The sequence below is a fragment of the Corythoichthys intestinalis genome, chromosome 20 (assembly GCF_030265065.1).
Source record: "Corythoichthys intestinalis isolate RoL2023-P3 chromosome 20, ASM3026506v1, whole genome shotgun sequence".
Lineage (NCBI taxonomy): Eukaryota > Metazoa > Chordata > Actinopteri > Syngnathiformes > Syngnathidae > Corythoichthys > Corythoichthys intestinalis.
The window spans coordinates 2,001,402-2,027,855 of NC_080414.1; the positions used below are offsets into that span (position 1 = coordinate 2,001,402).

At 40.4% G+C, this 26,454-nt stretch overlaps 2 protein-coding genes across 2 annotated transcripts; one reads left to right on the forward strand and one right to left on the reverse strand.

Annotated features, from left to right (window-relative positions):
- The first annotated feature begins 248 nt into the window (after positions 1–248).
- tm9sf1 (transmembrane 9 superfamily member 1) lies at positions 249–12,639 on the forward strand. Its single transcript, XM_057823789.1, has 9 exons — positions 249–673; positions 2,807–3,018; positions 5,667–5,798; positions 6,081–6,203; positions 8,675–9,033; positions 9,142–9,296; positions 9,359–9,544; positions 9,794–10,067; positions 11,942–12,639. Exons 2-9 carry the CDS (start codon positions 2,812–2,814, stop codon positions 12,333–12,335), a joined length of 1,830 nt encoding a protein of 609 aa, XP_057679772.1. The 5' UTR covers positions 249–673; positions 2,807–2,811; the 3' UTR covers positions 12,336–12,639.
- A 2,594-nt stretch (positions 12,640–15,233) lies between these two features.
- On the reverse strand, positions 15,234–25,826 carry nanog (nanog homeobox). The gene is made up of 4 exons (XM_057824251.1): positions 24,496–25,826; positions 20,772–21,142; positions 18,057–18,194; positions 15,234–15,810 (listed from the first exon to the last, which is right to left on the reverse strand). The coding sequence occupies exons 1-4, from the start codon at positions 24,908–24,910 to the stop codon at positions 15,478–15,480; spliced, it is 1,257 nt and encodes a 418-aa protein (XP_057680234.1). The 5' UTR covers positions 24,911–25,826; the 3' UTR covers positions 15,234–15,477.
- Positions 25,827–26,454: the final 628 nt, after the last annotated feature.

Genomic DNA, 26,454 nt, shown 5'->3' on the forward strand with positions numbered 1-26,454 from the left:
TTTTACGTATTGGAGACATATAGTTATTTAAAGCATGGCATTTACAACATGTACTGCTTTACAAACAGCGTCCCATAGGAGAAGTGCTCCAACGGAATACGACGGCCATTAACTTACGCCGCTGACTACCTCTAGACATCTAGCCTAATATACGTGATTTCAATGAGACGATCCCTATCGATGTGTTCGTGTGCTTTTAAATCACTTGCAGTAGCAAGCGTGGGTTTGATTGGCCAGATGCGCAACAAGGAAATCCGGCCATGAATATATGGTTGTTGCCAAAAGATTGACACCTCACACACATTTTAAATCAAAAGAGTGGGTAGGATTTAACTAAAATACGCTGTTCATTTTTCAAATTTGGGGAGTAATTCTTGATATTGGTCATAAACGAGTAGAGTTCAACGAAGGCGTGTTTAGGTGTTCTCCGCCCACCCCGGAAAACCGAAGCGAGCTTCGTTATTTTTATTTTTCGAGGTGACGTGGAGTCGGACGTCTGAAAGCGTTGCGTTAGTTCGTCGCCGGCTTCTCGTACTTGAGTATTTATCATATAAATGGTTCGCGAGCAGAAAGCTTCGTCGAGAATCCACTCAAATGTTTGGATTTTAAATCTGCACAGATTTTTGACGTCGACCGTCGGGCCTGAAGTTTTAGGATTCCGACGCTGAAACAGGTTTGTTGACGCAAGAGCACACAACACTCACCCTGGGGCGAGCAAATGGTAAAAAATGCAATGCGACAAGGAAAGTGATTTAAGTCAATTTGTTTGTTGTTGGACGTTTTTCTTTTGCGTGGTCCTGCGTAAGTGCTAATATGTAAACTTTGCTTTCAGGACTCTATAGACAGTGTGTTAAATGTTTCCCCCTCCGAACTGTTCCATGAGAAAATCAGTTTACCTTTAAAAAGTTTAAAGATAACTTCGTTAGGTTAACAAATTCTTAGTTGTTAAGATTTAATTTTCGAAATTAGAGACAATCTAAGGCGATCTTTCTTGCTTAAATGTGTTTTTATTACTATTTATTAATATATTATTATTATTGCTGCAACGATTAATCGATGAACTCAAGTAATTCGAAAAGAAAAAAGATTCGAATTAAATTTTGTTGCATTGAGTATTCGTTTAATTAAATTGGCGTTGTAATGGTTTGCTTTGAAAGTGTTTGCATTTTGTTTTATTGATTTGGTTGGGTACACTGCCCTCTAGTGGCATTTCTGAACATGACATAACTCATTGCACATGGCTGAATCCAGCTGCTCCCTGTTAAGACCAACATACACTGCCGTTCAAAAGTTTGGGGTCACTTTGAAATTTCCAACTTTTTGAAAGAAAAGCATAGTTTTTTTCAATGGAAATAGCATTAAACTAATCAGAAAATCACTCTATACATTATTAATGTGGTTAACGACTAATCTAGCTGGAAACGTCAAGTTCTAATGCAATATCGACGTAGTTTTGTAAAGAGGCCCATTTACAGCAAACATCTCTCCAGTGGTCTAATTCTACATTGTGCTTGCTAGTTGCCTTAGAAGGATAATAGATGATTAGAAAACCTTGTGCGATTATGTTGGCACAGCTCAAAACAGTTTAGGTGGTTAGAGAAGCTTTAAAACTGATCTTCCTTTGAGCTAGTTGGATATCTGGAGTATCACCTTTGTGGGTTTGATTAAACTCTCAAAATGGCCAGAAAAAGAACTTTTATGTGAAACTCGACAATCTGTTCTTAGAAATGAAGGCTATTCCATAAGTGAAATTGCCAAGAAATTGAGGATTTCCTATAACGCTGTGTACCACTCTCTTCAGAGAGCAGCACAAACAAGATATAACCAGATTAGAAAGAGAAGCAGGAGGCCCCGCTGCACAACCGAGCAAGAAGAAAAGTATTGAAAAGTCTCTAGTTTGCCTCGCAGGTCCTCATCTAGCAGCTTCATTAAATAGTACCCGTAAAACGCCAGTGTCAATGTCGACAGTGAAGAGATGACTCCGAGATGCTGGTTTTCTGGGCAGCGTGGCAAAGGAAAAAGGTTTATCTATGACTGGCCAGTAAAAGCAAACAATTAATATGGGCAAAGGAACACAGACATTGGACAGAGGAAGATTGGGAAAAGTGCTACAACCTTGTCAAACGCATTTTAAAAAAATAAAAGTGTGACTTTTGAAGGAAAACACAAAATTGTCTGGGTGACCCCAAACTTTTGAACGGTAGTGTAAGCTAAGTTTTTTTTTAGCTAACGTTTTTTTTTTTTTTTTTTTTATGCATTCGTAATTTTGAACCATTTGTTAAGAGTATTGTAAAAAAAAAAAAGAATTTTATAACATTAGCATTTTATAGCATTTAAGCTAGCAGATTTTTGCTAGTGTAACGGGTACACAGAACGTGTATCCGTTTTCTTTTTTAAAGTATTAACTCACTAGCTGCTATTGACGGCAATAGAGGTCAATGCCATTTTGACTGGAACGGTTGCTGCCAGCCTTGTTGTCAATTTGAAGTCAGTATTAAATACCGTCAAAAATCTGAATATTCAAGGGAAAAATAATCGAAGAATGATAAAGTCAAGATATTAACCATTTAGTACTACTGTATATATGAACTAGCTCATACTTTGGCAATTTATTTAGATCACACTAGGAGACAAAAGACTTCTTCAAAGAATGCATCAATACTGAATACTAAAATGCTATCAGTGCGTTAGCATTGGAACATTTTTCTTAAGAGTGTGTAAAGAAGGGCTTGATTAAAACAGACATCAGTGCATCCCGAATAATCAGAATCGAAAACTGATGGCTCATCTTTCATGTGTTCACCAGGAGTTATGTACTTTGAAAGGGGACACGTGCCAGGCTGCCGCCAGAGAACAATGAGCATACCTTGCATCTTGCTCCTGTGCTTCCTCTCTGTCCGGACACTTGGGTATAAGACTGGGGACAACGTTACCATGTATGTCAATAAAGTGGGTCCTTATCATAACCCCCAGGAGACGTATCACTTCTACACCTTGCCTGTTTGCAGGCCAGACAAGGTAATTCTGTTGTTACTCACGGGGTTTGCATGGGCTGTGTTAATACAAAACAGATCGAGAGGCCAGTAAAACCTCAGTTATTATTTAAAGGACCAAAACTGTATGTAAGATGGTTGCCAAAAATGTTACTGCAACCAAGATGAAATTATTGATTCTTCTTCGGGCTTCCAGGTTAGTGCTTTGCAATCGAGAATCAAGCTAAGATATCATGTTGCATTAAAATTAGAAACCAGAAAATGCAATTTCTGGAGAAATTCTGTTGGTGGCGTTGCTGTGCTGCTAGGGAAAATACTCGTAGTACAAATAATTGTAATGCTTGTAGTTCAAGTACATGCAGGTATACATGCTTGTAGTACAAGGACACGCAGGTACACGCCCTTGTGGTACAAGTACACATGCTTGTTGTACAAGTACACGCAGGTACACGTGTTTGTGGTACAAGTACACGCAGGTACACGTGCTTGTAGTAGTAGTACACGCAAGTACACAAGCTTGTCGTACTAATACACGCAAGTACACATGCTTGTGTTACAAGTAGAGCTGAAACGAATACTCGAGCAACTCGAGTAACTCGAGTTTAAAAACCGATCCGAGTAATTTTATTCACCTCGAGTAATCGTTTATTTTGACAGCTCTAAGCATCACGTTTTGCTCGGACTACTTAAATGCGGGACAACGCCCTGATGTCACGTGCGTAGAGGAAGAAGCAAAAAAAAAAAAAAAAAAAAACTTACATCAGCCGACAGCCACAACGCCGACGTTGCTAAATACTAGCCCGCACGATGCTAGTTGATAGGTAGGTAGCGTCTGATGAGTCTCATAGAGATCACATGTATGTTGAACTAGATGCAAAGTGACAGACTCGGCCGCGTCTGGGCAGCGTTAGTAAACAGCCGCCATCTTAAAGCAATAGAGCGCTAAGCGCTAATGAAGAGCGCTAAGCGCTAATACATAAGATTAGTGTTTAGCTCACGTAACGTTAGCCCTGCGGAGGGCTGGGTTTCTATTAATTATGACCACTGTCGATGCGTGGCTAACGTGTCTTACATACAGGCTTTAACATAACAGCGTTGTGGAGTGATGAGGGTGTAAAATAAAAACTCAATAATGCTAACTATCAATTTTAGCTCAGTAGTCATTGCTGGATAAAACACCAAGTAGCACTGGTCCCTAATGTGCTCCAATACAGCCTGTATCATACATTTATTTTGAACACTGCAAAAACTCAAAATCCTATCAGGACTTACAGTTTAGACCAACTTAAAACTTAACTAGAACTTAAAAATGGCTTGACACAAATAGAAATTCAATTGAAACACGTGGTAAAAAAAAATCCTAACTTTTAAGGCATGTGTGTTATCAAGCGTAACGGCATTTTTAGGTATATATATTATATATATATATATATATTTTTTTTTTTTTTAATAAGATCTAATGTTTTTTTTTGAGTGAAAGCATTGAATTAGTCTTTTTTTTAATTGTAGTTACATCTGAGATGCAATTGTTGGCTGTTTTCTACAATATACATCGAAAATAAAGACACTGATTGACTGAAAATGGTTCAAGATTAGATGTCTTGTTTTCTCATGTATATTTATAATTGCTCCTCACCTAAAAATATATTTGTTTTATCCGATTACTCGATTAATCGATAGAATTTTCAGTCGATTACTCGATTACTAAAATATTCGATAGCTGCAGCCCTAGTTACAAGTACACGCGCTTGTGGTACAGGTACACGTGCTTGTAGTACTAGTACACGCAGGTACACGAGCTTGTAGTACTAGTACACGCGTTTATGGTACAAGTACACGCAGGTACACGTGCTTGTAGTACTAGTACATGCAAGCACACGAGCTTGTAGCACTGGTACACGCAAGTACACTTGTGGTGCAAGTACACACACTTGTAGCACTGGTACACGTGCTTGTGGTGCAAGTACACGCAAGTACGCACGCTTGTTGTACTAGTACACGCGCTTGTAGTACTAGTACACGTGGTTGTGGTACAAGTACATGCTAGTACGCGCGCTTGTGGTACAAGTACGTGCAAATACACACGCTTGAAGTGGGAGCTTTGGGAGTCCTTGTCTTTTTTCTGCAGCCGGAGTTTACTAAGCCTACAGAGCTCTGGCAATCTGGACCAAGACAAAGAACTTATCTTGTAATTGGCTGATTGGTGGAGGGCGGGACATCCTTTCTTTACACAGAATCAAAAGAACAACTTTTACAGGCTGACAATTTTTTAAATGGGCAAATCTCGATTTAACCATTGAGAACTGTTCCAGAAGTATTTCCAAAAAGCACGTTTCTACTGAAATATTCGGCCCATTAAATGAGTAATTCAAGTGCCGATCTTACATATTGCTCATTTAAAGGATATTTCTGGCTTAAGGAAATAAACTTCCAGCCATTTTATAGTGAAATACTTAGATTACAGCCAAATGGTGAGGAAGTCCAAGGTTTGATTCTTGGCAGAACTAAAAGGCAGACGTGCTTATCACTTGTCTTGAACCCACTTTGCGCTATACATTGAATTGACCAGGCCTAATCTCATTTGTTGTGGTTTTGTATATTTGGAAGGGAAAGTGTAGATGACCTACGTACGTTTCTTTGTTAACCCTAAATATTTGATGACTTCTTCTGCAGGTGCATCACAAGTCCCTGAGCCTGGGAGAAGTTCTGGATGGCGACAGAATGGCCGAATCATTGTATCAAATTCGCTTCAGAGAGAATGTTGAGAAGAAAACTCTTTGCCAGCTCCCGCTTTCAGAAAAACAGGTTTGAAATGGTTTGAGATCTTCATGGTTGTGACTTATGACTGCTGGACGAAACGATGATTTGTATGTTGATTTGAATTTTAAGTTACTGGTTGTTGGATATTGCTCTGACTGCATGTAATCAAATTTGGCATCCTTTAGTGACACGCATTTGTTTATAACAGAATCCAACAATGACTTAAATGACTTTGTACTGTATCTGGAAAATAGGCAGTGTGTGCTACTTCATGCGGATTTTAATTTTTATATTTACATAAGGGACTCAGCTTATGAACTGTTTTAGGTGAACCAGCTGCGCGAGGCCATCGAGGAGCTGTACTACTTTGAATTTGTGCTGGATGATATTCCAATCTGGGGTTTTGTTGGATACATCGAGGAGAGCGGGTTCCTGCCTCATAGCCACAAGGTAAAGTCGCTGTATGGGTTTAGAGGAGCAATATGTAATATACAGTGCTGGCCAAAAGTATTGGCCCCCCGGCAATTCTGTCAGATAATGCTCGATTTCTCCCAGAAAGGGATTGCAATTACAAATTCATTGGTTGAAATGTCTTCATTTATTTTGCTTGCAATGAAAAAAATCACAAAAGAGAATGAAAAAAAATTGAAGCATCATCATTTTACACAAAACTCCAAAAATGGGCCGGACATAAGTATTGGCACCCTCAGCTTAATACTTGGTAGCACAACCTTTAGACAAAACAACTTCGGTATCCATCAATGAGTTTCTTACAATGCTCTGCAGGAATTTTCGATCATTTTTCTTTGGCCAACTCTTCCAGGTCTCTGAGATTTGAAGGGTGCCTTTTCAGATCTCTCTACGGGTGTTCTATGGGATTCAGGTCTGGCCACTTTAGAAGTCTTCAATGCTTTCTCTCAAACCATTTTGTAGTGCTTTTTGAAGGTTTTTTTTGGGTCATTGTCCTGCTGGAAGACCCAAGACCTCTGAGGGGAAACCCAGCTTTCTCACACTGGGCCCTGCAAAATTTGTTGGTAGTCTTCAAACTTCGTAATGCCATGCACACGGTCAAGCAGTCCAGTGCCAGAGGCAGCAAAGCCATCCCAAAACATCAGGGAACCTCCTTGTATTTTTCCCTGTAAACTCTATATTGATACCTTTTCCCTAAAAGCTCTACTTTTGTCTCATCTGACCAGAGAACATTCTTCCAAAACGTTTTTGGCTTTTTTAGGTTAAGTTTTGGCAAACTCCAGCCTAGGAAGTGGGGTCTTCCTGGGAATCCTACCGTAGAGTCCCTTTTCATTCAGACGCCGACTGATAGTACAGGTTGACACTGTTGTACCCTTGGACTGCAGGACAGCTTGAGCTTGTTTGGATGTTAGTCGAGGTTCTTTATCCACCGTCTGCACAATTTTTCGTTGAAATCGCTAGTCAATTTCCCATTTCCGTCCACATCTAGGGAGGTTAACCACAGTGCCATGGTCTTTACACTTATTGATGACACTGCGCACGGTAGACACAGGAACATTCAGGCCTTTGGAGATGGGACATGTAGCCTTGAGATTGCCCATGCTTCCTCACAATTTTGCTTGTCAAGTCCTCAGACAGTTCTTTGGTGTTCTTTCCTTTCTCCATGCTGAAGGGAATAGTTACCTTTTTCGCACATACCATATAACTGTTTGCATTACTCTAATACACGTAATATAATCAATCAGGGAATGGTATCATTTCTCATATTTACCGTAGGACTGTTTGTATTACTCTAACACACCTAATATAAAATAGATAGCACCTATACAATAGTTTAATGAAAAGTAGCAGAATAGAGGGCATAAAAGATACACAATGCCATCTTATCACAGAAGCCCAACGTGTGCATCACGAGCAAGATTGACGCACCAACTCTCGCAATCAGTTCTCCCGGGCACTCCAGGACAAAGACTATGGCGCTCTGTCCTAAAACAAGTAGCATCTCACCCAACCAGGATAACAAGTTGATAGCGGGCGCCTTGGACCTCAAGACCTGCGTCGGTTGCCGTGGCAACCACATCCAAGCCACGAAAGTTGACGCACTAACTTCACCGCCCAAACCAGCCACAGAGAGATGATCCCAAGACGACACCCAGCCACGCCTTCGGCCCGGCCCACTCCCCCACAGCTTTCAAAAAGAACTGAACGTTAGATAACACGGTCACTGCTCGGAAACATTTCTATGTAGCCTTGTTTTGCCGACCCTGGATCCAGCAGGGTCTCTCCGTCGTCTGTTTTTGCCTCGTTTTTTTGACCACTGTCAAAGAATAAATTGTCAACCTGTTTTCGGTGAGCCGTCTTCAAACTTTTTGAGCATGGAGTCAGTACAAAGGGTTAACACGGGAGTGAACGAGCGGAATTTTGGCCGTTCCGGCCAACTTGCGGGAGTGGTGCTAGCGGAACACCCATTTCGTTCGGCTGGCGCTATTTCCGTGGCTTGGCCGGGGGGCCAAATTCCTTCAATGCTCAATGTGGTACACACAAGGACACAGGACAGAGGTTGAGTCAACTTTAATCCATTTTAACTGGCTGCAAATGTGATTTAGTTATGGCCACCACCTGTTATGTGCTACAGGTAAGTAACAGGTGCTGTTAATTACACAAATTAGAGAAGCATCACATGATTTTTCAAAGGGTGCCAATACTTTTGTTGGGCCCATTTTTGGAGTTTTGTGTAACATGATCATGATTTAATTTTTTTTCATTGTCTTTTGTAATTTTTCATTGCAAGCAAAATAATAATGCAATCATTTTCTGGGCGAAATTGAGCATTATCTGACAGAATAGCAGGGGTGCCAATACTTTTGGCCAACAGTGTCGAGGCAAGTTTCTGCTGCAAAATCCTCACCTTACCTCCTTGCTGCGCTGTCTGGCTTTGCACACCGCAACAGGTGGGTCTGTGGACTCATCTGGATTTCAACATCGAGTACAACGGCGACTCTGTCATCTTCGCCAACGTCTCTGTGAAGGACGTCAAACCTGTTCCCTTGGAGGAGGGTGGCGGAGGAGCCTTAGGTGGCGTGGGGGTGGGTGGCGGCAGCCTGACGGTCATTCATACATACAGCGTGCGCTGGTTCGAGTCTCCCCTGACTCACGCCCGGCGAGCCGAGCGCCTGAGGGACTACTCGTTCTTCCCCAAAACGCTTGAGATCCACTGGCTGTCCATCATCAACTCGCTGGTGCTCGTGGTGCTGCTGCTGGGCTTTGTCATTATCATCCTCATGCGGGTTCTTAAGAACGACTTTGCCAGGTTTGCGGCTAGAAAAATATTTCTATTCATATTTAAATTTAGATTTTGATAAACTGGGCGGCTATCATTTAAAGTCACTTTCTGTAGCAACTTTAAACTCATCTGCAGGTATAATGTGGAGGAGGATGCAGGCTGTGATGACCTGGACCAAGGAGACAACGGCTGGAAGATCATTCACACCGACGTCTTTCGGTTTCCTCCTTACAAAAGCCTGCTGTGCGCCGTACTTGGCGTGGGCGCCCAGTTCCTTACCCTTTCCACAGGTATTTATTTCTACATACGCACACTCTTCTAATCTTGCTAAAACGTGTGTATTTTGTTCTAGGAATTATAATCATGGCACTCCTGGGAATGTTTAACGTGCACCACCACGGTGCCATCAACTCTGCGGCCATCGTCTTGTACGCTCTGACCAGCTGTGTGTCGGGTTACATTTCATGCAGCTTTTACACGCAAATAAACGGCAAGCGTTGGGTGTGGAACATCATCTTGACGTCAACTCTCTTTTCCGGTGAGTCAGCTCATAAAGAAGGGAGTTCATTTATTAAACCAGATTCTTTCCACTGGGATGCAAATAATAAAGGTGTTGTCTTTTCATTTCTTGAAGAAATGTCAGTTTCAAAAATGACTTCTCTCGACAACTGCCTGTGGTACATTATGCTATGCTGGGGAACTAATGCTAATTTGAAAAGATCCCAATTAACTAGCTAAAATAATAACACTGATAATCACCACTAGCTGTTCTTTGTTATTCCTACAGCTCCTCTGTTCTTGACATGGAGCATCGTCAACTCGGTCCACTGGTGGAGCGGTTCCACACAGGCCTTACCAGCAACCACTGTGCTCCTCCTGCTGGGCGCCTGGGTGTTGGTGGGCTTCCCGCTCACCGTCATCGGCGGGATCGTCGGCAAAAACCGAGCGGGCGGTTTCCAAGCGCCCTGCCGCACGCGGAACATTGCCCGGCAGATCCCGACACAGCCGTGGTACAAGCATACTGCTGTGCACATGGGCATCGGTGGCTTCTTGCCGTTCAGGTGGGATAATGTTGCTATTTCTGCTAAAGAGTTGGCTTTTATGTGAAAAAATGTGTGAAGGAGTATTAGTACTTCTTGAGGTACAAGTACACCTATTTGGAGTACAAGCACGTGCAAGTACACTTACTTGTGGTAGAAGTACATGCAAATACACCTATTTGCAAGTACACTTAATTGTGGTACAGGTACATGCAAATACACTTGTAGTACAAGTACGCACAACTACACCTAACTTGTAATGCAAGTATGCGCAAGTACACTTAACCTGTAGTGCAGGTACGCGCAAGTACACTTACTTGTGGTGACTTGTAGCACGCAAGTACACTAACTGGAAGTGCAAGCACACTTAAGTACACTTCCTTGTAGTGCATGTACGCCCAAGTACACTTACTTGTAGTGCAAGTACGCGCAAGTACACTTACTTGTAGTGCAAGCACGCGCAAGTACACTTACTTGTAGTGCAAGTACGCGCAAGTGCAAGTACGCGCAAGTACACTTACTTGTAGTGCAAGCGTGCGCAAGTACACTCGTAGTACAAGCGCGCGCGCAAGTGCACTTAGTTGCAGTGCGAGCGCGCGCGCGCGCAAGTGCACTTAGTTGCAGTGCAAGTGCACTTACTTGTAGTGCAAGCACACAGGTTTGGCTCTAATACTCCTTCATACGTAGCATTTAATGTATATGCAAAACTACTAGGGCTGCAGCTATCGAATATTTTAGTAATCGAGTAATCGACTGAAAATTCTATCGATTAATCGAGTAATCGGATAAAACAAATATATTTTTAGGTGAAGAGCAATTATAAATATACATGAGAAAACATCTAATCGTGAACCATTTTCAGTCAATCACTGTCTTTATTTTCGATGTATATTGTTGAAAACAGCCAACAATTGCATCTCAGATGTAACTAGAATTAAAAAAAAAAAAGACAAATTCACTGCTTTCACTCAAAAAACCTTTTGATCTTCTTAAAAAAAAAATATGCCATTACGCTTGATAACACACATCACGTAAAAGTTAGGATTTTTTCCCACGTGTTTCAATTGAATTTCTATTTGTCTCAAGCCATTTTTAAGTTCTATTTAAGTTTTACGCTACTCTAAACTGTAAGACTTGATAGGATTTTGAGTTTTTGCAGTGTTCAAAATAAATGTATGATACAGGCTGTATTGGAGCACATTAGGGACCAGTGCTACTTGGTGTTTTATCCAGCAATGACTACTAAGCTAAAATTGATAGTTAGCATTATTGAGTTTTTATTTTACACCCTCATCACTCCACAAAGCTATGTTATGTTAAAGCCTGTATGTAAGACACGTTAGCCACGCATCGAAAGTGGTCATAATTAATAGAAACCTAGCCCTCCGCAGGGCTAACGTTACGTGAGCTAGTGACTCAGACAGTAACTTTAATCTTATTTATTAGCGCTTAGTGCTCTTTATTAGCGTTTAGCGCTCTACTGCTTTAAGATGGCGGCTGTTTATTAACGCTGCCCAGACGCGGCAGAGTCTGTCGTTTCGCATGTAGTTCAACATACATGTGATCTCTATGAGACTCATCAGATGCTACCTGCTACCAACTTAACATCATGCGGGCTAGTTTTTAGCAACATCAGCGTAGTTTGGAGCGGCTGTCGGCTGCGGAAATGTTTTTTTATATTTTTTTATTGCTTCCTCCTCTACGCACGTGACGTCAGCGAGTTGTCCCGCATTAAAAGTAGTCCGAGCGAAACGTGATGCTTAGAGCTGTCAAAATAAACGATTACTCGAGGTGAATACAATTACTCGGATCAGTTTTTAAACTCGAGTTGCTCGAGTATTCGTTTCAGCTCTAAAAACTACCAATTTGTGCTTTCCATTCATTTTCCTTTTTAGTGCCATCTCAGTGGAGCTGTACTACATCTTCGCTACAGTGTGGGGCAGGGAACACTACACGCTCTACGGCATCCTACTGTGCGTTTTCGCCATCCTCCTTTCAGTGGGCGCCTGCATCTCGGTGGCCCTCACCTACTTCCTGTTGTCCGGAGAGGACTACCGCTGGTGGTGGCGGAGCGTGCTGAGCACGGGCTCGACGGGCATCTTCATCTTCATTTATTCCGTGTTCTACTACAGGAACAGGTCCTCCATGAGCGGCCTGGTACAGAGTACGGAATTCTTCGGCTACTCTCTGCTCACGGCACTAGTCTTCTCACTCATGTTGGGCAGCGTGTCCTTCTGGGCCTCGCTAGCTTTTATTCGCTACATCTACCGCAGTCTTAAAATGGACTAAGAACTCATCCCGAAGCTGTGAAGGAAAGCTCTTATCTTACCACACAGAAGGGCAGTCTTTGTTCCCCCGTTCTTTTCACGCTCGCCAACATAAGAGGAGAACGAAACTGGGATAGGCTGGAGCCAGCGGTCCAAGTTTAGAGGTCGTAATTTATGACTGATTGTCAGAAGACGGATGCATGTGGGCCAAGAAAATGAAGTATCGGAAAGGAATGATGTGACCCTCCAAACAGGAATAACTTTTATTTTGATCTGATTTGTTCAACACTTCTGTTACTGTTGACATGCCCTTGTGATTTTGGGGGGGGGGGGGGGGGGGGTCATCCTGTTCAAAACAATTTGAAAGCAATGTTTTTCATCTGTCCTGTAGCAGATGAGATTTTGATGCCTTGTAGTGTGTTGTATAATATTGGTGAGGGGAGCAATATTGACATTGTGGCCACCATCAACTGTGATTTAAATACTCTTTTCAATAAAATGCAGTTTAGTAATAGACAACTAGTTTACAGTACTAACTGCAATTTATCGGGTCACTTTCTTTTGATTGCACGTCACTTTCTGGCAATGGAGTTCAAATATGCAGTGGGGTGTTGAGGGTGCTGCAGCGGCCCCTGGTGTTGGGGAGAAAAATTGTGTTTTGGTAGGCAAGCCCAGCCTTTCTTTCTCCTCAGCCACTTTTTAGTTAAAAATAAATGTTGGTTGGTGTTACAATGAAAGTAGATGTGCAACAATTAACCGACCAATTGATTAGTAATCGACAACTATTTTGATAACCAATTAGTTGTTTAGGACCTTCACGTTAAACTTGTCTAACATCTTGAAATTAAATATAACTTCACAGTTATAAATATCAGATTTATTACTTATATTTTTGTTAAAGTAGCACATGATAAAAAACAGCTTTTACTTTGGAAAACAATTTAATCTGCCAATTTTAAGACATCTATCTAAACTAGCTTCTTGAGGTTACACCAATTGATTAAAATCGATGAATAAATTAGTTGCCAATGAATTTCATAATCGATTTTTGCCGGCAGCTAAGAACAGTCCTTGTTTGTTTGTAATGTGAGGGTGCGTGCATGCCAGTGATTAGAGCGAGAGTTCACTGCTACACTCAGGTTGGGTTGCTGAATCAATACGAAATGTCGAGAGTTCGATCGTCTTATGTGTTGTTAGATCCCGTGTAATGGTGAGTACATGAAGCCAATTGCATTGTATTCTTTACTGATGAGATGTTACTACTTATCACGTAGCACTAAGCTAGTTAGCGATTATGCTAATCAGTGTCGTAAACCTCCGTTTGTATTGTGTTTCGGAGAAGCATATTGGCACTTTTGTTAGATAGTAAAGTTGATAGTAAATTTCTTTTTATAAAGAAACCAAACACAAACCCATTCATATAACAGTTTAGAGTCTCAACATAAAACTCCCATTCAAACTTTAAATTGTCATACAAAGAGAGTGTGCTTTGTAATTGGATTTTGTCTTGTTAAAACATGCTTCAAATAACTTCGAATTTAAACTGTGAAGGTAAATGAAAAAAATTGTTGCAATTGGCTAATTTGCATAGCAAAAGTCTGCTCACTCAAATGCCATATAATGCTAATTATTGCAGTTGGCTAACTTGCATAGCAAAATCCACTAGCTTAAATGCTATATAATGCTAATTGCTGCTAGTGGTAATTGCAACAATTGTTGCAATTGGCTAGCTTGCATACCAAAAGTATGTTAGCTTAAATGCTATATGATGCTAATTGTTGCTAATGCTAATTACAACAATTGTTGCAATTGGCTAGCTTGCATAGCAGAAGTATACTAGCTTAAATGCTAATTTTTACAAAAATTGGCTAACTTCCATAGCAAAAGTCTGCTAACTCAAATGCTATATAATGCCAATTATTGCAGTTGGCTAACTTCCATAGCGAAATCCACTAGCTTAAATGCTATATAATGCTATTTTTTGTAAGTGGTAATTGCAACAAATGTTGCAAATGGCTAGCTTGCATAGCAAAAGTATGTTAGCTTAAATGCTATATGATGCTAATTGTTGCTAATGCTAATTACAAATGTTGCAAATGGCTAGCTTGCATAGCAAAAGTATGGTAGCTTAAATGCTATATAAGCCAATTTTTACAATTGGTTAACTTCCATAGCAGTTATGCTAAAGTAGCATAGCAAAAGTATGTTAGCTTAAATGCTATATAATGCTAATTGTTGCTAATGCTAATTACAACAATTGTTGCAATTGGCTAGCTTGCATAGCAAAAGTATGCTAGCTTAAATGCTATATGATGCTAATTGTTGCTAATGCTAATTACAACAAATGTTGCAAATGGCTAGCTTGCATAGCAAAAGTATGGCTTATATAGCATTTAAGCTACCAATTTTTACAATTGGTTAACTTCCATAGCAGTTATGCTAAAGTAGCATAGCAAAAGTATGTTAGCTTAAATGCTATATAATGCTAATTGTTGCTAATGCTAATTACAACAATTGTTGCAATTGGCTAGCTTGCATAGCAAAAGTATGCTAGCTTAAATAATTGTTGCAACAATTGTTGCAGTTGGCTAACTTGCATAGCAAAATCCACTAGCTTAAATGCTATATAATGCTAATTGTTGCTAATGCTAATTGCAACAATTGTTGCAATTATCAATGGGCTTTAATGGAAAGTTTTTGGTGAAAAATAAAAACCACCAATAGAGATGTTTTTGAGTGTGCCAATATAGATTTTTGTAGGTGTAAGTTGAAAATCAATTGGGTTTTTTGTGCCAATGAGATGAAAAAACTTGATTTCCCTTCCTTGCTTTGCAAACTAAAGGCTACCCACGATAAAGGAATGTTGATAATAGACTAATGTTCTATGTTAGAATATAAAGTAGACAAGATTGTTTTCACACAATGTATTTATAAAGAGGAAAAATTGTGCACATTCACCTTCAAACACTTAAAAAAAAATAACAATGCAATAAATGCATGCTGGCAAAAAAAAAAAAAAATCAAAGAGCTCACCAACAAACATTAAATAGTCGTGTATAAAAATAAAACTCAGTGTTGAAGGCAATATATTTTTGAACAAGTATGAATAATATACAACCCACTTGAAAAAAAGCTTTGGAGAAAATGTACACAACAGAAGTGTCCTACTGGCTTATGTCATGTACAATCACGGATGGATTTTGGTTGATGACAGACACTGCATTTCTGTCCTCAAAGCTGCCGTCTGGCCCAGTTGAGTGGAAAACACTGGAATTATATTCATACTGGTTGATCCCTGGAGGCGCAGACACGCTACCTGCCTGGGGCCTAGCGGGCATGCCGGAAGACCATGTGGGAAATGGAGTCGATCCGGCGGTGTTGCCCATAGAGGCCAGATAAAAAGCCAGGTTCTGTAGAGTTGTCTTCTTAAAAGCCGTATCCATCATGGGATGATTGTAGCGCTCGGTGAAGGCTGGTCTTTGAGCCATCACTTGATACTGTAAAGAGAGCATCATGAGAATCAATTCACAATTTCTCTTTAATTGTGTTGCTTTAGGGCCTTATCCGAACTATGATTGGATAGATACATCAAATAGCAAATGGGACATAATTAGGGATGGCCCGATCGCATATTTTGTCACCAGAGTCCAAGTCACCTGATTCTGAGAATCTCCCAATACGGAGTCCCAATCCAATACAGAAAAAAAAACTGTTGCAAAAAGTTTTAGACATTATGTTACTGTCCCACCATGCTGCCTTCAAAACGTGTTTTTTCTTTTGAATAACAACAACATAGAAAAATGCTTGTCTTTATGAAATGATTCATTGAGTGAGTCCACTCACATTGCTGTGAACAGCCTCTCACTCACACAATGAGTTGCCACGGAACACTAACGCTAGTGTTTAACAAGCTAAACGATGATTGACACATATGCGTCTGATGGTAGCGCCATAGACTTCATAATGTATTGACGGCTCAGATCGGTCATGCACTGCGCCTCGCCTTCAAGTAGGGGGCGGCCCACATCGAGAGGAGCCATTCGCAAACACGCATGCAGCGATCTAACCCTGGATTTCTATTGAAAAAGTATGATAACTGTACCGCATACAAATAGGAAAGATTGACTCAGGAGTGATTTGTTCGAGGATTCAAGATCATTATTATATTTTTCGTACGATGCATTTTTAAACGTTGTGGAAAAAAAATCAATGGGAGAAATTAGCCGCTACTGCACTGGCATCATAGTTCGCAATATTTGCGTAAAATAAATGCTAACTGCATGTTTTTTTTTTTTTTTGCTTTTAATCAAGTATCAAGCCTGTTTTACGTCCATATCTATAAAGAATTCAGGGATTTAAGCATTTATTCACAAGAATTTTCACCGGAAAAGCTCTGTTTACATCAGGCGGCCGCTAACTACATTCACTAATAGACTGGCATTGTACAACGACATATCTACTTAAAATAAACGCTAACTGCATGTTTTTTTGGCTTTTAATCAATAATCGAGACTGGTTTACATCCATATCTATAAAGAATTTGGGGATTTAAGTATTCACAAGAATTTTCACTGGAAAAGCTCTGTTTACATCAGGCGGCCGCTAGCTTCACTAACAGACTAGCATTGTACTTTGACATATTTATGTAAAATAAACGCTAACTGCTCGTTTTTTTTTTTTTTTTTTTGCTTGTAACCAAGAATCGATCGGGACTGTTTTACGTCCATATCTATAAAGAATTCGGGATTTAAGCATTTATTCACAAGAATTTTCACCGGAAAAGCTCTGTTTACGTCAGGCGGCCGCTAGCTACATTTACTAACAGACTAGCATTGTAATTCGACATATTTATGCAAAATAAACGCTAACTGCATTTTTTTTTTTTTTTTGCTTTTAACCAAGAATTGAGTCTGTTTTACATCCATATCTATAAAGAATTCGGGATTTAAGCATTTATTCACAAGAATTTTCACCGGAAAAGCTCTGTTTAATTTACGTAAAATAAGCGCAACCTGGATTTTTTTTTTTTTGGCTTTTAAACAAGACACAAGACCGTTTTACATCCATATTTATTAAGAATTCGGGGATTTAAGCATTTATTCACAAGAATTTTCACTGGAAAAGCTCTGTTTAATTTACGTAAAATAAGCGCAACTTGGACTTTTTTTTGGGGGCTTTTAAACAAGACACAAGACCGTTTTACATCCATATTTATTAAGAATTCGGGGATTTAAGCATTTATTCACAAGAATTTTCACCGGAAAAGCTATGTTTACATATGGCGGCCGCTAGCCACATTCACTAACAGACTATTGTCTATTGAGTATTGTAATTCGACATATTTATGCAAAATAAAAGCTAACTGCACGTTTTTTTGGGGGGCTTTTAACCAAGAATCGAGACTGTTTTACGTCCATACCTATAAAGAATTCGGGGATTTTAGCATTTAGAATTTTCAACGAAAAAAAGATCTTTGTGATTCCGCTCAGTCAGCTTTGACGGCCTTGCCAACAATGCAGGCCCCGTATTTATTGGCCCCGCATCCCGTCAATACATTATGAAGTCTATGGTAGAGCTACCAAGCTTCTCTGGCAAGATCAAAGTTGCAAACCTGTCAATCATCGTTAACTTTAAAATCGCTAACTCCAGCGCACTGCTGACCACGAAAAGCAGCAGGAGGCAGACTGAGAGGCTATACATCCCTAGGCATAATACAAAACGGTAAGAAATAGAACTTGCTTACGCGTGGAACGTGACTGATTACACTTCCGCTAACAGAGCTGGCTTGAGTGCGGCTTTTGTTGTAACGCTCCGACACCCAGTTGTTGTCTTTCTGGTGTCTCCTCAGCTTCATCCTTCGATTTTGAAACCACGTTTTAACCTACAGGAAAGAAGAATAAAATGGCCAAAGGAAACGTAAAGAAAGACAAGGTAATTTTTCAGTTTTGGTCAATTTTAGCGGAGCGGGTGGACAAAAGCAGTCATGTTTTGCCTACAGGAAGACTGCGTTTGGTTGGAGGAAAGGGGGGCGTCACTCTTAAGTATCCTGGTACAACCCCTAGCAAAAAGTATGGAATCGCCAGTCTCGGACGAGCACTCACTCAGACATTTTATCATGGAGAACAAACTCAGATAAAAAGCTGGAAAAATTCATGAATTAGTTCAAAAGTGCAACTCTTTAGCATTCAGAAAAACAAAAAGAAATGAACAAAAAACATTGTGGTGGTCATTAAATGTTACTTTTATAGAGGAAGTGCAGGGAAATATATATGGAATCACTCCATTCAAAAAAATATATGGAATCATGAGAAACAAACAAAGAAATAACAATCAAAACACATCTCTAGTATTTAGTAGCACCACCTCTGGCTTTTATGAAATCTTGCAGTCTTTAAGGCATGGATTTGATGAGTGTTCTTCATCAATTTGGTACCAGCTCTTTTTGATTGCAGTTGCCAGATCATCCTGACAGGCCTTGCTGTGGACCAATTTTTATTCCCCCCCCCCCCCCCCCCCCCCCAATTTCCACCACAGGTTATCAATAGGGTTGAGATTTGGGCTATTTGCAGGCCATGGCATTGACTGGATGAGTCTTTCTCCAAGGAATGCTTGAACAGTTTTAGCTCTGTGTCATCTTGGAAAATGATTTCATTATCCCCAAACATATTTTCAATTAAAGGGATAAGAAAGCCGTCTAAAATTTCAATGTAAACTTGTGCATTTATTGAAGATTTAACCCCAGCGCCTCTGCCTGACATGCATCCCCATATCATCAAGGACTGAGGGAATTTTGATGTTTTCTTCAGGCAGTTGTCTTGGTAAATCTCACTGGAACGGCACCAAACCAAAGTTCCAGCATCATCACCTTGTCCAATGCAGATTCTTGACAAGGTAATGATGCTGGAACTTTTGTTTGTAAATCTCACTGGAATGGCACCAAACAAACGTTCCAGCATCATCACCTTGTCAAGAATCTGCATTGGACAAGGTGTCAAGAGTCAAGAATCTGCATTGGACAAGGTGATGATGCTGGAGGAATTTTGATGTTTTCTTCAGGCAGTTGTCTTGGTAAATCTCACTGGAACGGCACCAAACCAAAGTTCCAGCATCATCACCTTGTCCAATGCAGATTCTTGACTCTTGACACCTTGTCCAATGCAGATTCTTGACAAGGTGATGATGCATCATCACTTTGTCAAGAATCTGCATTGGACAAGGTGATGATGCTGGAACTTTTCCAAACAAAAGTTCCAGCATCATCACCTTGTCAAGAATCTGCATTGGACAAGGTGTCAAGAGTCAAGAATCTGCATTGGACATGGTGTCAAGAATCTGCATTGGACAAGGTGATGATGCTGGAACTTTGGTTTGGTGCCGTTCCAGTGAGATTTACCAAGACAACTGCCTGAAGAAAACATCAAAATTCCTCCAGCACCATCACCTTGTCCAATGCAGATTCTTGACAAGGTGATGATGCTGGAACGTTTGTTTGGTGCCATTCCAGTGAGATTTACAAACAAAAGTTCCAGCATCATTACCTTGTCAAGAATCTGCATTGGACAAGGTGATGATGCTGGAACTTTGGTTTGGTGCCGTTCCAGTGAGATTTACCAAGACAACTGCCTGAAGAAAACATCAAAATTCCCTCAGTCCTTGATGATATGGGGATGCATGTCAGGCAGAGGCGCTGGGGTTAAATCTTCAATAAATGCACAAGTTTACATTGAAATTTTAGACGGCTTTCTTATCCCTTTAATTGAAAATATGTTTGTCATTTTCCAAGATGACACAGAGCTAAAATTATTAAAGCATTCCTTGGATAAAGACTCATCCAGTCAATGTCATGGCCTGCAAATAGCCCAGATGTCAACCCTATTGAAAACCTGTGGTGGAAATTGAAAAAAAATAGTCTGCAGCAAGGCTCTGACCTGCAAGGATGATCTGGCAACTGCAATCAAAGAGACTTGGCACCAAATTGATGACAAATACTCATCAAGCCCATGCCTCAGAGTCTGCAAGCTGTCATAAAAGCCAGAGTTGGTGCTACTAAATACTAGAGATGTGTTTTGATGGTTATTTCTTTGTTTGTTTCTCATGAATCCATATTTTTTTCCTCAGAATGAAGTGTTTCCATATATATTTCCCTGCACTTGCTCTATAAAAGTAACATTTACTGACCACCACAATGTTTTTTATTCATTTTTTTTAGTGTTTCTGAATGCTAAAGAGTTGCACTTTTGAACTAATTCATGAATTTTTCCAGCTTTTTATCTGAGTTTGTTCTACATGATAAAATGTCTGAGTGAGAGCTTGTCCGTGACTGGTGATTCCATACTTTTGTTGTCGCCTCTTTTTTTCCCCCCTCCTCGGACAAAACTTTTTGTCTTATTTGTTGCTCTGCCATCTTTCGATAGGCCAAACGCTCTTTGCTTTATGTTCGTGCTCGTACAAGCCTTACCTGTTTGTAGGTAAGCCCTGTCATTTCAGCCACGTTTTTCATCTCGGCCGGGGTAAGGTATCTCTGCACGCTGAAACGCTGGACAAGAAAGTTCATCTGGTCCTCCGAAAAGGAAACGCGTCCCTTTCCGTTCAGGTTCGTGCTAGGTTTCTTATCGGCCGGTAATGGCGCTTGGAGAGAGACGGCAGCGTCAGCGTTCTGGCCGCTAGCGTCGGTGTAGGAGGACAGCTCCACCATGAGCGAGCTGGAAACATGGTCTCCAGCTTCCGGGCCGCTGCTGTTTGCATCGTCGCTTTGTTCGGGCTTCACCCACAAAGCGGGGTCGACCTGTGGAAGACTATTTTCTCGGCCGCTACTAAAACTCCAGGAATCTGAAGGAACAGTGTACAGAGGTCAATAATAAGAAACCAGCTTTGACCACAATGCATACTACAATGTCTGTATTGCGTGTGTATTCCAAAATTCACAAACGTACAGTGGTATGAAAAAGTATCTGAACCTTTTGGAATTTCTCACATTTCTGCATAAAATCACCATCAAATGTGATCTGGTCTTTGTCAAAATCACACAGATGAAAATACAGTGTCTGCTCTAACTACAAACATTTATAGGTTTACATATTTTAATGAGGATAGCATTCAAACAATGACAGAAGGAGGAAAAGTAAGTGAACCCTCTGCCTATGAAGACTTAAAGAGCAATTGAAACCAATTTTTACCAAACATTTCAAGTCAGGTGTATGCCCAATCATTGATGAGCGGTTTAAAGCTGCCCTGCCTACTATAAAACGCACACCTGGTAAGAAATGTCTTGATGAGAAGCATTGTCTGATGTGCATCATGGCTCGGTCAAAAGACCTGTCGAAGACCTGCGATCAAGGATTGTCGAGTCGTATAAAGCTGGGAAAGGATCTCTAAAAGTCTGGATGTTCATTAATCGACAGTCAGAGAAGTTGTCTACAAATGGAGAGAGTTTGGCACTGTTGCTTCGCTCCGAAGGAGTGGCCGACCACCAAAGATGACCCCAAGAGTTCAGCGCAGAATAATCAGAGAGGTAAAAAAGAACCTTAGCGTGTCTGCTAAAGACTGACAGAAATCACTGGCACAGTCCAATATCTTGCACACATCAACTTTATGTAAACCTATGGCCAAGAACTGCGTTCGTAGGAGGACTCCAAGGAGGAAGCCACTGCTCTCAAAAAAAAACAAAAAAAACAAAATTGTTGCTCGTTTAATGTTTGCAAAAATGCACTTGGACACTCCACAGAAGTTTTGGCAAAATATTTTGTGGACTAATGAAACCAAAGTTGGATTGTTTGGGAGTAACACACAACGTCATGTGTGAAGGAAAAATGGAACAGCTCACCAACATCAACACCTCATCCCCACTGTGAAGCATGGTAGAGGGAGCATCGTAATCTGGGGCAGTTTTGCTAAGTCAGGGCCTGGACAACTTGCAATCATTAATGAAAGAATGAATTCAAAAGTTTGTCAGAATGTTTAGCAGAAAAACCTGAGGCCGTCTGTCAGACAGTTTAGGCTAAAAAGAAGATGGATGCTGCAACAAGACAATGATCCAAAACACAGAAGTAAATCAACTTCAGGATGGTCTCAGAAGAACAAAATACACGTTCTGGAGCAGCCAAGTCAAAGTCCAGACTTGAATCCCATTGAGATGCTGCGGCATGACCTAAAGACAGTGATTCATGCCAGATATCCCAGGAATCTGACTGAACTACAGCAGTTTTGTAGAGAAGAATGGGCCAAAATGAGTCCTGGTCGATGTGCCAGACTGATCTGCAGCTACAGGAAGCGTCTGGTTGAAGGAAGGGCGTAGGTTTGGTCTCAACATTGGTAGGGACCATATGGCATAACCTGCACGTACACTTTTTGCTGGGGACGGGACATTCTTAATGATCAATGCAAAATAAATCTGTATTGACTTCTACTAACTTTTATGTGTATTGGTTCAATCTACACCGTTCAATTCAAACCTTTGTTTTCAAAAATTACTAATGAAACATTTAGAAAAATTCCAGAAAAAAATGTGCGGATTTTATGAGAAAATGTAAATTGCATTATTTGAACATAAATTATATTAACATACACAATATATACAAGCTTGTTAATCATCTCTTAACTATCCAGGAATGCAAAAAAAAAATAAACATTTGTCTGAAGACCTCTCTTCATTGTCTAAATAAAGAAATTAAATATAACTAAAAAAAACATTCATTGTCAGGGAATAACAAAAAGAAAAAATCATGTAAAGCACTACTGATTTTCTCCACAAGCACAGCCAAACTCAACAACAAAATGAAATCTTTGGGCTGCTTTAAGACCACATGAATCAAATAAGTAAAATTGGGGAGAAGGGTGTAAAACTCACTTCAATACATTTCTCACAGTTTAATTAACATTAACAGTAATGGTAAATGGTGCTACAGTTGTATAGCGCCTTTCCAGAAAACACAAAGGAGGACACTTCTCTCTAAGCAGCTACCTACTCGAGTTTTGCAGGTTAGCAAGTTCACACAGTTTAATGTTATCCTGACTCTGATGCAGGTCAGACTTTCAATAGGGGGTCAGTCATCAGCCAATCAAATATGCGTTTAGGAGGAAAAAATGGACTGGCACATTCAGCAAGTGAAAAAAGGTACATGTAAATCTGAACATAATAATGGTGGGGTTAATTACTACAATTAAATGTATGGGAAGACAATCTAAACGACCAATATGACTTAAGTCATTATATAACACAAATAAAGTTGCTTAAAAGTTGGTGTCAGGGCAGTGCCGGCCCAGCCCATACACAGACTATGCAGCTGCTTAGGGCCCCTGACCACTAGGGGGCCCCCAATCTGGCAATTGTTTAATTTAGATACTATTTTGTTTACTACAGTTTGCTTTATCTGACTTTTGTGAGTTTTGATATTTGATTACAAGCTTAAAAAAATAAAAGTCCTTCCTTAACTTTCTTTTTTTTCCTCTTTTAGAAAAAGGTTTGGCGGTATCTACTGTAAGTACTGACAATCATTTGGGGTGAGAAGTTTGAAGTATGCAGTGCAAAAAAATCTGATTAATATACAAAATATGGACGTATGGGTTGGATTCCATGAAAGGGTTTCACAGTACACAGTGACAAAATGGTGGGCCAAAAAATATGGGCCCCTTAGCATTGTTTTGCTTAGGGCCCCCAAATGGCCTGGGCCAGCCCTGGTTGATGGGGACAATTTGAGCATCCTGAAAAGTTGGTGGTGTTTTGTCCCTACTGACCCTATGTAAACCTATGCCCTTGGGTTGAAGTTATTGCGGCCAAAGGGGGGGCATAAAATATTGAATGTGATTGTTCACTTATTTTTCCCCCTTCTGTCATTGTTTGCATACCATCCTCATTAGAATATGAAAACCTATAAATGTTTGGGTGGTTTTAGTAAAAGCAGGCACTGTTTTTTCATCTGTGTGATTTTGATCAGCTCACATTTGATGGTGGTTTTATGCAGAAATGTGAGAAATTCTAAAAGGGTCAGATACTTTTTCATACCACTGTATCACTGCAGTAGGCAGGGAACACCCAAAACTGTTTTTTTTATTTGTACTGGAGTAAATTTTTGGGATGACTACTTTTACTTTAGTCATATTTTGAAGTAACGCTCCTCTTACTCGAGTAAAAATTTTGGCTTCTCTACCCACCTCTGCTAAAATGATCAAAAAATTTGACATACCAGGAGAAGCGTGAGCCTCCGAGTCACTCGTAGAGTCGCTGCCGCCCCCGCCGGTCCTCCTGCTCGTCTCGGCGGGCGAATCGTAGGTGGCTCGGGGAGTTCCAGCGAGAACCAGGTGGCCGGCTTGACTCTCCTCTACGTAGACGAGACCGGAACCCTGGTAACGGCAGTGAGCGTTGGCGACGTGCTGCTCGGGACTATGAGGCAGAGACGCTTCGCGTGTCCTCGAAGCGGTAGCGGCGTAGTAGACTTGCGTCATCCCAGGTGCGTAATTATTATACTCGGGGGCTGCCGTTTCGCCCCAGCCGGCCACATGGCAGTTCTGTTCGTGCCCGGACTGATAAACAAGACCGTAGGCGAAGGCGTGATAGGACGGATTGTAGTCGTAGTTTATCTGCGTCTTCCATTCTGCCATTTTTTAATTACAAATAGACGGGGAAATATTGTACAAGTTCAAAACAGTTTACATGCAAACAGTGAAGCGATTAAGTCCATTAAAAAACACGATAAAGATCAGACCACCACAACAGATCCCCACTGCAAAATGATGTTTGTAAACCGCGCCACCAGGTTGGGGGATTTTTTTTAAAGGTGCAGGTGTGGTCAGTGGGTGTGAAGATTTGAGCCAATCGGATGCTCTCACCTATTCATCAGCGATTATTTCATTGGCTCTCCACTCGCATAGTGTATGCATCAAGAGTGTAGGTTTGGATGTACACTTTTTGCTGGGAGCAAGACATTAAAAAGACCAAACATTATTAAACGGGGGTCAGGGCTACATTCAAGGGCGAAGGTTTGGTTTCAACATATAGGGACAATATAACCTGCGTATACACTTTTGCTTTTTATATTAATAAGACCAAACATTGTTTAAAACAAGGGCGTAGTTTTGATCTCAACATTGGTGGGGACAGCATGATCTGCACGTATACTTTTTGCTGGGGCTGGGACATTAATAAGACCAAACAGATTGGGTGAACGTGTGTCAGGGCTACATTTCTCACAAATATGAACCTAATTAATTGATAGGCTAAATGATCAATGCAAAATACATTTCTATTGATTTACATACTACATACATACAATACTAACTTTCATATGTATTGGTTCAGGTGATACCCCGTTTGATTCAAATATTTTTTTAACTACTAAAGAAACATTTTGAAAACTTCCAGAATAAATGTCTGGATTTTATTAGCAAATTTAAATTTTCAATATTTGAACATAATTTAAATAACATTGCAATACACAATAAAAACAAACTTGTTAATAATCTCTAACTATCTAGGAATGAAAAAATAAATAAACATTTGTCTTAAGACCACTCAGCATTGTCTGTCTAAATAAAGAAATTAGATATAACTGAACAAACTTCTTATTCTTAAAAAAAAAAAAAAAAAAAAAAAAAAAAAAAAGGAAAATGGAGCCTTCTTTCAGGTAAAACACTACTGCTTTTGTCGCACAGCCAAACTCAACAAAAAAAATGAAAGCTCCTCTGGGCTGCTTTAAGATCACATAAATAAAATAAAAATTTAAATTTAATTAAAGATAATGTGGCTTAGTGGTTAGCACATCTGCCTCACAGTTCTGAGATCAAGGGTTCAATCCCGGGCTTCGGCCTTCCTGTGTGGAGTTTGCATGTTCTCCCCGTGCCTGCGTGGGTTTCCTCCGGGAACTCCGGTTTCCTCCCACATCCCAAAAATATGCATGGTAGGCTGATTGAACACTCTGAATTGTCCGTAGGTACGAGTGTGTGCGTGAATGGTTGTATGTCTCCTTGTGCCCTACGATTGGCTGGCAACCAGTTCAGGGTGTCCCCTGCCTACTGCCCGTAGTTAGCTGGGATAGGCTCCGGCACCTCCGCGACCCTCGTGAGGAAAAAGCGGCATGGAAAATGAATGAATGAATGAGTAAAGATAATGTAGAAAACAGATACACGAACACACTTCTCTCTAAGTA